The sequence below is a fragment of the Barbatula barbatula genome, assembly GCF_947034865.1.
Source record: "Barbatula barbatula genome assembly, chromosome: 16".
Classification (NCBI taxonomy): Eukaryota; Metazoa; Chordata; class Actinopteri; order Cypriniformes; family Nemacheilidae; genus Barbatula; species Barbatula barbatula.
The window spans coordinates 5,472,458-5,483,753 of record NC_136779.1 but is presented as its reverse complement, the minus strand read 5'-3'; the positions used below and the strand labels follow the sequence as shown (position 1 = coordinate 5,483,753).

At 38.1% G+C, this 11,296-nt stretch overlaps 3 protein-coding genes across 3 annotated transcripts; 1 reads left to right on the top strand and 2 right to left on the bottom strand.

The window, feature by feature from the left end:
- Nucleotides 1-4: 4 nt before the first annotated feature.
- On the bottom strand, nucleotides 5-3,914 carry galk1 (galactokinase 1). The gene is made up of 8 exons (XM_079476226.1): nucleotides 3,500-3,914; nucleotides 2,666-2,855; nucleotides 2,210-2,329; nucleotides 1,931-2,066; nucleotides 1,455-1,636; nucleotides 1,208-1,358; nucleotides 890-1,052; nucleotides 5-682 (listed from the first exon to the last, which is right to left on the bottom strand). Exons 1-8 carry the CDS (start codon nucleotides 3,668-3,670, stop codon nucleotides 611-613), a joined length of 1,185 nt encoding a protein of 394 aa, XP_079332352.1. The 5' UTR covers nucleotides 3,671-3,914; the 3' UTR covers nucleotides 5-610.
- A 383-nt stretch (nucleotides 3,915-4,297) lies between these two features.
- Nucleotides 4,298-8,675, bottom strand: twnk (twinkle mtDNA helicase). Its single transcript, XM_079476704.1, has 6 exons — nucleotides 8,586-8,675; nucleotides 6,841-8,221; nucleotides 6,510-6,750; nucleotides 6,012-6,119; nucleotides 5,407-5,548; nucleotides 4,298-5,300 (listed from the first exon to the last, which is right to left on the bottom strand). The coding sequence occupies exons 2-6, from the start codon at nucleotides 8,195-8,197 to the stop codon at nucleotides 4,956-4,958; spliced, it is 2,193 nt and encodes a 730-aa protein (XP_079332830.1). The 5' UTR covers nucleotides 8,198-8,221; nucleotides 8,586-8,675; the 3' UTR covers nucleotides 4,298-4,955.
- On the top strand, nucleotides 8,643-10,022 carry mrpl43 (mitochondrial ribosomal protein L43). The gene is made up of 3 exons (XM_079476705.1): nucleotides 8,643-9,142; nucleotides 9,342-9,448; nucleotides 9,544-10,022. The coding sequence occupies exons 1-3, from the start codon at nucleotides 9,012-9,014 to the stop codon at nucleotides 9,750-9,752; spliced, it is 447 nt and encodes a 148-aa protein (XP_079332831.1). The 5' UTR covers nucleotides 8,643-9,011; the 3' UTR covers nucleotides 9,753-10,022.
- Nucleotides 10,023-11,296: the final 1,274 nt, after the last annotated feature.

Genomic DNA, 11,296 nt, shown 5'->3' with positions numbered 1-11,296 from the left:
CAAAACTACGGTTCGGATACCAAGCGCTAACAAATACATTATTTCAAATACATTCATTCTGTATGTGCATTTTGAAAGCACCTGGGGTTGAAATAAATAAACGAGCTTTTAAAATATAAGCAAATAAATGAGATAATGATGATTGGAAGTTTATCTGAATCAGAGATGTACAGGAGTGAAATATTCAATATATTTTAGAAAACAATATGACTTTTATTTTCTTAATGCCACAATAAAATTACTTTTTATTAGATTTTCGAGTGAAATATAACATGGATATGTTTTTTGGATTTACAACTACACTGGTTCATAAATGGAAGTCATTTGTGTCATATTATATACAATTAAAACGTATGCAGTTAAAAAAACATATACAATACATTTAAAAGCCATGGAAGTTGTCACGATTTATATAAATACTCTTTATTAAAATTGATAACCATTATGGGTAATTAAGTTTTTAAGTAATTAAGACCAAAGCTGCATGTGTAAACATCATTGACATTTGCAAAATGATTGACATATGTATTAGATTAGCTTATCTAATACTATCACTGATTTCTGTAAACATAAAAAAGTTAATGTCTGTTAATTAGATGAGCTTTTTATTTTATAGACTGAGAGCATGCGCTCCATCCGATGGGGTGGTAATGTAGAAAGTTGGCGATCCATGATATTTCTCCTGTAAAGAAACGGAACAAGTACAAATTGGTCAGTATTCTTCCAAGTAGAAAAAAACTATTAGTTTAGCCTATAAATAAAACAAGGCGAAAGTCAAATCTGATTGAAACATCTTGAATAATTTGCTCATGTGTTTTATTATCTACAGTAAATAAAACTGTCACTCATAAGCCGAAACTTCAAGCAGAAAATCTTAAACTGATAAAACCTGAATGTGTTTCATTGCTCTCTCTTTCGCTTGTGCCTGAAGCAATGTAACTGTGCATCCACCAAAGCCTCCTCCCGTCATCCGACTCCCAAAGACTCCTTCCACCTCCAGTGCTGCAGACACCAGCTCATCCAACTCTGGACAACTGACCTCGTAATTATCCCTAAAATAAACAATGTTTATCCCAGTCAAAGAACACACTATTTAAGTTCATTTAACTGGCAGTTAACCTCACCTATTTAACAAACAGGCTTAGGAAATACGTCGCTGTAAAAAGCATTTCTTACTCTAATGCCAATCTTGCATACTGACGTTTACCTAAGAGAATTGTGGCTCTCCACCATCAGCTTTCCAAACTCTTTGTAATCTCCTCTCTTGAGGGCCTCTGCTGCCTGCGCCGTGCGCTCGGTCTCCTCGATCACGTGACGCGCCCGTCTATATGTTACACTGTCCAATCGATCTTTGGCAGCTGTGAATTTGGAAGAATTTTAAGGTTATGGAAACTCATAAACCCTGATCAATCAAATACATTATGGTGCCTTCTACAAATCTTTCTTTCTCTTACCCTCCAGATCTTGCAGAGTTGCATCCCTCAAACTGCTCTTGCCCAAAATGGCTGCCGCCCCCTCACATTGCTTTCGTCTGGTGGGATACTCGCTGCCTGTGAGTGAGTGTCTGACATTGGAATTTGTGATCAGAATTACAAGTTCGGGGTCAGTTAAAGGCACAGCGGTGGCTTCCAAAGATCTAAAAGGAATGATTCAGAAAAACAGAACATTTTCATACATTATTTTTGTGTTCTTGTTTCTCAACACAGGGCTGGCAATGCCAAAATCACAAGTTTGATTCCCAGGTATTGCAGGTAGAATGGATAAAATGTTTGGTTCACGCACAAGGCACTGCAAATTGCAATGAATACAAATGTCTATCAAATGCATATATTTTACATTTACGTTTAGACAAAAATAAATATAGCTCTGTCTGAGATATTTTTAATGAATATTGTATTTCCACATGACAAAGATACGCAGAATAATCTACCTGCAGTCAATGAGTAACGCATGGCCCTCTTTACCCAAAACAGACACAAACTGGTCCATGATGCCACAGGGCACAGCGGCATGAGTGTGTTCGGCCTGCTGGCAGGCGATCGCTTTGGCAACCTGATTTCCATCATCTGTGAAGAGATGATTTTAAATGTCAAACTTGTTACTGTGATTCAATTTCTATAGCCCAAGACACTAACCCCTAAATATATGTTATAATAAAAAGTTAACTCAAAGTAGCTACAGTGACTGGGTGACCAACAGGAGTTCTTACCTGGACACAATTGCTGCAGAAAAGTATACACAGCCACTTCAAGTGAAGCTGAACTGGAGAGGCCGCCCCCAAGTGGCACACTACTGGCTATTACAGCTCTAAAACCAGGGACGGGATGTGCTGTGTAAAAGCAGAACATTTTTGAAAATGATTATATTAAAGTATCTACAAAAGTGGGATCATAAAGGGATTAATCTGTACTTCTGCACATTCGGTCATACCGAAGTACATGCTGAACCTGTTTATCTCTAGTTTAAAACAATAGTGTGCTCAGCAACTTTCCAGCAAGTACTGCAAGTGCAGATATCGTAAACACTATATAAAAAGGTCAGTCCACGGACAGGTTCTCGGCACGGGGCCCTGGGGTCACATTTCGTGTTAGAGGAAGACAACATCTACAGATTCTTATTACTTCCCTTTTGTGCCAGATGGACAAAAATGTTTGCGATAGTTTACCTCTATAGTGCTGTACAACTCCCTTAACATAATTGGCCCAGTTTGGCTGGCCTCTTGAAAGAGGGGCCAGTTCAGATGGGAGATTGAAGTCCACCACTCTGGGTTCATCTGCAGCTTCAGTCAGAGTTACGACACAGCAGTTCTCGTCAGAGGTTTTGCTGCCCACGATTACGGTTACCATTGGCAAGGCCTGAAACCATTCATACATATTATGTGGAGGTGATTTGTGGTCATTTCTATTTAAAGGACAATTAGGACAAATGATGCCTGATAAGAAAAACAATAGAAACCATCACAGAAATCATCTAATCGTTAATATAAAGGGACTTGGTTTTAATTGAAACTTAAATCGTCTCTGTGGTTTTCTGCTGGTAACGTATTGAGTTCAGAAGGTGGAATATTTCCTGCAAATGAAAACCAACAGAGCACCACCAAATATGACTGGAATAAAGTCCAAAACACACTACGTAAAGACATTTTCATACGGTTTGAATGGAAAACGGGTGATGTTCATAATGGCATTTGAAATTATTATGTAATTATTATTTTGTATTGTTTCTTCAGCTGGACTATCTGTCCTGTAAACTAGATTTTATATCACCAAGGACACGAGAGAACAGACGCAGAAATGAACTGCACGATAAGGTATTTTGCTTAGCGGACAAAACATGACGTCATAACGCACACACTCGGTTCACGTTATTTGTCATTGTGTCAAGAGATTGTATTACACATACACTTTACAGTAACGTTACACTTTTGCTGCTTACTTTTATATGTTACCACAACTTCTTAAATGGGATTTAATATCATTGTCATAAAAGTGTCATTTACCATCGGGAGGACATATCCTTCATTATAATCTGTGTGTTCTCCGATTAAATTCACGCGTCCTGGAGCGCACACCGCAACGTTTGCGTCATCACCGCCAAATCGTTCCCGGTACACCCGAAGCGCCTCTTCAACCAAATCAGCAACATTTTTAATCGGATAACTTTTGGCCATTGTGATGCAGGACTGTGCTTTAATAGCTGTTAGCTGACGTGTGTTAAGTAATTTGCCAGATATCGGTAGCTAAAGCCATGCGGTTTAAACGACGAGTATCAACTAATTTACAAGTTAATGAGCGATGTACGCGTACAAAAGTGTGTCAAAGACCACGTGACTGCTCCCTAAACAAAAATGAGGAACGTCCAAGTGAGGACACTCGGACACTTCCTGCATCTACAACCAGAGGTTTCTGATTGGCGCAGAAAAGTCACGTGATGCGTCACAAAACAGTTGTACGTGCCAAACTTTTCCTTACTTTAGTGACCTGTATTTCTTAAAATTTTTCAAGTTGCAATTCGTTAAGTATTTTTTTATTCATCCTCTTGTTATTTACTATTTTCAAACAATAAGTTTAATACATTTTATAGTCTTATTTAATTAACACTGTATAGTGTGTCTGATATTCACAGTCAATGTTTTCTTGTACAGCTGCTTTGTAACAATGAAAATTGTAAAAAGCGCTATATAAATAAAGCTGACTTGACTATTGATGTAATATGATAAAAAAAATATATTTTGTTATAAGCATTATAAAGGTGCTTTAGGGTCCCAGTTGTTTAAACATAAACAGAATCCCAGTATAAAACACAAGGCAAACACCCAATTTATTTTATTAATTTATATTAGTTGAAAGCAGAAAAATAATGCAAGTATCAAAATACAAACATAAATAAGCAGAAGAGAGACTATGGAACACTTTTATTATATTTTTTTCACAGCTTATATCAAATAGCTTATTTGTTTGTTCTTAAAACTTTTATCCTAAAATAAAACTATAAGCATAAACTAAGACTTTACATTGATGAAATGTATGGCAGGATTATACAGTATTACTATACTGTATGTACATGACACTGTTTAATTCTACTGATCAGGAAAATACTTAAGAAAACAAACATTGTTTATAAAATTGCATATTTCAGTGTATATAACTTATTAAGGAATGGAAGGGGTTATGAAAAATAGAAAATGACAACCTGTTCTCCCGCTTATTAAAGGACATGTAAAAATAGAAACGTTCATTCAGTTTTGGCATTTACATCTTTATACAATTAGACAACATGCCAATCTATCCAGAACCACTATGAACAGTTTTCGATGTTGGCCAACTCAGTAGCAACAATAAAGCATCATAACATTATTTTCCAGACTGAAATATTGGACTCACTTATACAACAAAACCTCATTCAGAGAATTTATCTTAATGATAATTATAACTCACATATACTCATTCTTGAATCTACAGATTGTTTTCTTCATCTGCGGGACGCTTTCCTGGCCCAGACCCCTTAACAGTCCTTGCAGTCTTAGCTTTGGTAGGCTTGAGCGTTTTCTCAATTTTTTCTTTGTGATCAATTCCCTCTGTTTCCTCTGTGCTATCATTATTGTCCGCTTTGACTTTCCGAAGTTTCTGTTTACCTTTCACAGGAGCGGAGAAGGTGAGCGAGGCTTTGTTAAATTCTAAGGGAAAGATCCCCACATCCCCATCAAAGCGGTTCTTGGCCACCTGAAGGGATCTACGACCTGGGCATGTCACCAACTTCTTCTCCTGGAGGATGAGCACGTTATCTGCCTCCTGACTTGCCTGATGTGACAAAGAATGATACGTTAGGCCCATGCACCATACAGAAAAATCAAACATATACGCAACCAAACTCACAGAGGAATAAATAGATTTTTTAAATAACAACCTTGGCTGTGCCAAAGATGGAGGCTGTCTGTAAGTCTTTATCGTCTTCCTCTTTCCTGGGATGGATGATTAAGGTCACGTGACAGCTGCTATTTGTAGCAAACTTCCTGAAGGCTCCAATAATGTGGTCTTGTACTGCAAACCTTTAAAAAACATAAATAGACAATTAAATAATCACTTAAAGGTCCAGTGTATGAAATTTAGCAATATCTAGCGGTGAAACAGCACTAAAATGTCATTACATTTTCTCTTCTTTGCCAATGGAGGTAACATATTTACGAAATGCACTCTGTAGCGCAGTTTGTCTGTTTAGGGCTACTGTAGAAACAACATGGCGAACTGCATGCAAGGGGACACACACGGTGTATGTAGATAGAAATAGGTAATAAAACATAACTCTTCATTATGTAAGGTCTTTACACTCCTTTGAAGACATAGTTATCTATATTATATTGCATTTCTGTCAATAGATCCTCCAAAAAGTTTAAACCCATGAATAACTTTTATTTCTACCGGCATGATACATTTGAACAACTGAACAACTATAATAGTACTAATATTGTATATATTGTAAAAATTCAGATTTTTTTTAAATTGTTGACTTACTTATCAAAAGACAGATTCTCCTGGCCCATCATAAATTGCAGGTTGTCAATGATGACATGACTAATGTCATACAGGTAAACCGCATGTTGCATGGTCTCCAAAACCGTCCTATTTAGGGAAAAATTTTAAATCTTTCTCCTTTTCTCACTCTCATGTCATTCTAAACCTATATGACTTTCTTCTGCAGAACACAAAAGATATTTCGAAGAATGTTGGTAAGCAAACAACATGGACACAAAAACAAAGTTTGGTTCCAAAATTAGATAACTCTTTAAAAAATCATGTTTTTTTTATTGTGCAGTCCAATTCATATCATCAAACTGAAGCTGGTTTGTTTTGATTTGAGCCATAATAACTTAAAAAATACAGCTAACTAACACAATAAAAACATGATAACATGATAACTCTTCATAAATTTGATTTGTTTTACACAGAAAGCGTCAGATACATAAGGGTAAATAAATTTGTATTCCTTTAAGGAATGGGAAAAGTATTTACTTGATGTTCTGCTGTCCATGGAAGGTCATAAAGTAGAGAGGCAGGTCCTCAAACTTGTCAGCCCACATGTCATATTGGTCCAGGTTCTCCTCCAGCCTTTGCTTGGCAAACTGAGTCAGCATAATTTTGGCCAAGCGCACATTGTTGATTTCAAAGCTGCCCCATAGTGTGTTGACACCTTGCATGCAAAGATCTAGGGCAAACTCGCTGATGAAGGTGGTCTTTCCACTGCCCGTTGGACCTACAAATAAAAAAACAGTAATATTATCAGTTAAATGGTTGTTATAATATGCAAACTTGATTGAACTATTCTTTTGAGTTCATACATCACCTGTAAAAACAGTCAGCTCCCCTTTGCGATGACCTTTAAGAATTCGACTGAGCTCAGGGAATCTAGTCCACGCTATCCCAGCCACCTGCTCCACATTAGCCAGTTCCCCGTACACATCCTCCCTGAGCTGCTTGAAGGAAACAATGGACTTGTGGGCAGCCGGAATAGACGCCTTGACGATTCGGGCCAGGTTCTTTCCCTGGGCCATTGCCTTACTGGGGCATGGCTGAAACTCCCCCGGCCTGACCAGAGAGCAGCGTTTAAGTCCAAGTTTCCTGGAGAAGATTTTTGAGGCTTCCCATGAGCGCATATCTCCTCCCAGCCATAATGTAACTTTCTTGAACTGCTCCAAATAAGGCAGGAGGATCGGGGGGAGACAGCTGACGCCCCGCGGCAAGGCCAAAGACGGAAGACCAGTGGCCTGACTTACTGCCATGGTGTCGAACTCATGTCCTGTAACCACAACCTCAACATCCTTCCGTGCTATTAAAGGTAGACCAAAGAGGTTGTGGTAGTTGGAAACTTTCGGAACTGTAGCTTCAGTGTAGACCACCTGCCCGTCACCTTTGATGGCAGCAGAAAGCAGTTTAACGCCCCGGAGGCCCGAATCACGCCCGCTAAACCATGGGAACACCAAGCTCTTAGTGGGTTTGAATAACCTAACACCAAATCTTTTCAATGTGGCGTTGGTGAGTTTTCCTATCTGGAACATTGTTTTGACAAGCTCCGCCTCCTCCTCAAGGAGGTCGGAGAAAGGCACGGAGCTGCTCCAGATTCTCTGCACCTCTTTCAGCTCCATCTCGCTCTCCTCTTGCTCCTCCACAGTCTCAGGAAAACCCAACAGCACATTAGGGCTTATCGATGTCTGGCCTTCGTTTAACATCACCTCGATGCAATCCTGAAGGTCCTCCCAGGTCCCCTCCACCAAAGTCTCCATGCACAAAAATTGTCCGGTGGTTTTATTGATAAACAGTGAGTGGTTCTCTTTACCAGACCCAGGTTCCAAAAAGATACTAGGAGCATGCAAACAGCTGTACCCATCGTGGAACGTAATATCTCTTGAGCGAAGATACTGCTTGATGTCAGTCACTGTGAGGGGATGGAGAGGGAAATCTATTGTAGACGTCGCATCTTTTCTCAATGTTCTATAGAAATATAAAGGAACAGCACGTCTCAATTTGATTTCAGATCGATACCATGTTGGTGCCTTTACGGGACACTGCAGCAACGGATGGAGGGATGGCCGATAAAAAGACAAATATCTCCAGAGAGGAAGCTGAAAACGTTTACAGGAACTACAGCGATCTGCCCCTTGCAAGAGACAGACAGCCCCCCTGAGAAACTTGCTCCTCCACATTTTCTGCTATTCAGGACATCATACCTGTAACATGAAAAAACATTCATAAGCACTTAAATTAACCATCAAACACAACAGAATCCCTAATTATATTACAAATATATATAATATTCATATATAATACACACACACACACATATATATGTATGTATATATATATATGTGTGTGTGTGTATGTAAACATTTCTATATAGTATATACTCTTGTCACTGACTTCATATTGTACATTTACATAGAGTCCATGCATGACCCCTAACGTTACTACTCATTACAGAAGTGTATCTGTGAAATGAACAAAAATGTCGAAATAATCTATGACAAAATAGCCATTATGTTGATATACTATAAACAGAAGAAATGCAGAATTCTCAGATTTATAGAAACTTACTTAAATGTAAGAAGCGCGCCAAATTAATAACATGCGTCTGCATGCCTTCTCAGCTCCATGGCCATCAGGTCGGCACTGCAAAATACTTCCGTGTGAAACACCAACTCTGTCTCTAAGTAACCAGTCACAAAGATATTGTCTGTATGGCTTCAAATATAATGTAATCATACTTCTAAAAATATTAACACATTCAAAGACAAATTCAACGTATTTCTAGTTATTGTAAACTTTGTGTATGTTACCATGCAGAACTGCTGACACTCAGTCCCAGTTTCCACCCGGATGACAATTTCTAACGGAATTGATATTACGCGTGTCTTCTAACAGCTGTCCTCTAAACCCAAACACTGCTAAAATAGTGGTTCAAAGACTGACTGCGTTAACAGAGTGAATTTAATTGAATGAAGGATCTTTAAGGGAGTTGACATGACTGCTCGCGGTACACCGAGTCGTTTTTTACAGAGCGTTCTTCACAACGGAGTGGGTCGATATGTGTGTCAGCTAAAGCGGATATCTATCATATTTTCAAAGAAAGGACAGGGCTCTTTGGGAGCCAGGTATGTGATCCGTATTATATGTGATTATGTAATATAAATATGTTATGTATATACTTTTTACTTTGAATAAAGAGACTCAGCAAATAATAGTCAAAAGTAGTTTGGGGTAATTCTTCTATAGTTTCACTTAACATTTCTAGCTGATGCATTGTTTTGTGTTGTTTATAGTGAAATAATTTATTTTTACGTTTTCTCTTAGGGATTTCATTGAGGAAGGTGTGGTCGACTTTGCCAAGAAAACCCCAGGAACTGTGGTTTACATCTCCCCTCAGTCCAGCAGAATTCCCAAAATAGTAGCCGAGTATTGTATGTGATCTTTACTTCTATTCCTAACAACTAGACAATTTCTCAAATTAGTTTAACTGTGCACTGCACTCACTGTTTCCGTTTGCTCTCTGCAGTAAATGGTAAAGTCCAAGAGGAGACGGTCACCAACAAAACATCTCAGCAAATTGCTGAACTTATAACCAAGATGTCCAACCAATCAGGACTAGACATCATCCGCATTCGTAAACCCGTCCACACAGAGAGTCCAAGTATCCAGGGCCAGTGGCACCCCTTCACAAATCGACCACTCAGCATTGATCCAGTTGGCCCACAAGCAAAATAAGGACTTTGCTGTTGAATGGTTTGTATTTATTGTGCTGATTTGTTTGTAGACCTCCAAGATGGTTAACTACCTCTGCCACGGATCTAGAACTGCCCCACATTTAACAGTATAATGATGAGCTAGACATTTTCAACAGGGACCTATCACTGGACTCATATGATGATTTACTTTTTTTTATGAATTAAGAGTACCTTGTACCTTGGTAATAGGCTTGTTGTAAGATGCTCAACCACATTCATTGGGAAATAAAGTTCTGAACTTCTAAAGTGATCATTAATGTTTTTTTATTTTAGCTTTGTTTTACATTATGAGCCACTTTGCTTGAGTAGGCAAACACTGTTGCAGTAACCAGTATTTATGTTCACAAAGAAATCAAATGGTTTTAAGAATTAACCATTGAAAACCCATATTAATCTTACACCAATTAGAATTTTTATTGCAAATGTGTCGGTGTTAATCACAGCAGCTGAAAATGTATATAAACCAACATGCAACGTGTGCATTTCATCTACAGTAACAGTCATGCAAAGCGTATGGTCACAGTAGGAGCGCTTTTCTCACTCCCACACATTTCTAGAAAATACTCCAAGCTGTATGCCACAGACCATTATCACGTGGGCGAAAACGATATGTATGTTGGATGAAATCACACAATCAATTATATTGGCACTTTATTTTTATTAACTTGTGATCAATATATGATTACTTTGAAAGACCTTGACCATGGATTCTGATTTCTTCAGACTTCTTAATTCATGTTGTCGCAGCTACAGCAGTAGAACCCAACCAGGTTTCCAGGGAGATAAATCAATGGTTGCGTGACAGTATCCAGTCAGAATAACCCAAGGCTAAGCATCCAATCAATGTAAGACATGTTATAATGAATTAGTTCGAAAGAAAAGTATATTTATTAATATGTCCCATTTATTACAAGCAGATGAGACTAGTGCTCTGATCGCATCTTTTGTCCCCAGTGAAAACTAGCTTGACCCATTATGGGGATTAAAGAAAGTTCTAAATTAAGATCTTTGTTGCTAAGTAACGGGTACATAGGGGATATATGAACAGGCCTGATTTAGATGAGAATCTGGTTAAAATCTGCAACTGTGACAGAAAATTAGGTTTAGGTCAGGTACTTTTGGGTTCACATGATAAAGAAACAGTAATAACAATAAATACTTTAATAGGCTGTAAACTTCAAATATTGTTCAGTAAATGTACACTCTAAAATATGGAAACAATTGGTACCCTAATACCCTGTGAGTTACATAGCATAGCAAAAACTTGGGGGGAAAATGGCAAAAAAAGTGCTAAAGGTTCTGTGAGATTTCAGGGAAGGCAGTGTATATTCTCAAACACAATGAAAGCCGTATTAATATCTAAACATTTATGAGTCACAGTTTATGAACAGAAGTAGTAGACATACAACACAAGTCAATAAGAAATTTAAACGTATCCTACTAACTTTCCTAAAACATGTTCCTGGTTGTTTTACAAATGATCCATCAGTGCATGTTGCTCCAAAGAGCAAAATGTTTATCTTC

Bases quoted from the DNA above. Each gene is read 5' to 3' on its own strand.
- twnk (XM_079476704.1), bottom strand. From the start codon at position 8,197: ATGTGGAGGAGCAAGTTTCTCAGGGGGGCTGTCTGTCTCTTGCAAGGG. The intron at 6,751-6,840 runs GTGATGTATGAA...TTTTATTTGTAG, and splicing joins GGAGCTGACTGTTTTTACAG to GTCCAACGGGCAGTGGAAAG. The intron at 5,301-5,406 runs GTTGTTATTTAA...TTGTCACATCAG, and splicing joins CCATCTTTGGCACAGCCAAG to GCAAGTCAGGAGGCAGATAA.
- mrpl43 (XM_079476705.1), top strand. From the start codon at position 9,012: ATGACTGCTCGCGGTACACCGAGTCGTTTTTTACAGAGCGTTCTTCAC. The intron at 9,143-9,341 runs GTATGTGATCCG...GTTTTCTCTTAG, and splicing joins CAGGGCTCTTTGGGAGCCAG to GGATTTCATTGAGGAAGGTG. The intron at 9,449-9,543 runs GTATGTGATCTT...TGCTCTCTGCAG, and splicing joins CAAAATAGTAGCCGAGTATT to TAAATGGTAAAGTCCAAGAG.
- galk1 (XM_079476226.1), bottom strand. From the start codon at position 3,670: ATGGCCAAAAGTTATCCGATTAAAAATGTTGCTGATTTGGTTGAAGAG. The intron at 2,330-2,665 runs GTAAACTATCGC...GCTTTTACACAG, and splicing joins AGTTGTACAGCACTATAGAG to CACATCCCGTCCCTGGTTTT. The intron at 2,067-2,209 runs GTAAGAACTCCT...ATCTCTTCACAG, and splicing joins TCTGCAGCAATTGTGTCCAG to ATGATGGAAATCAGGTTGCC.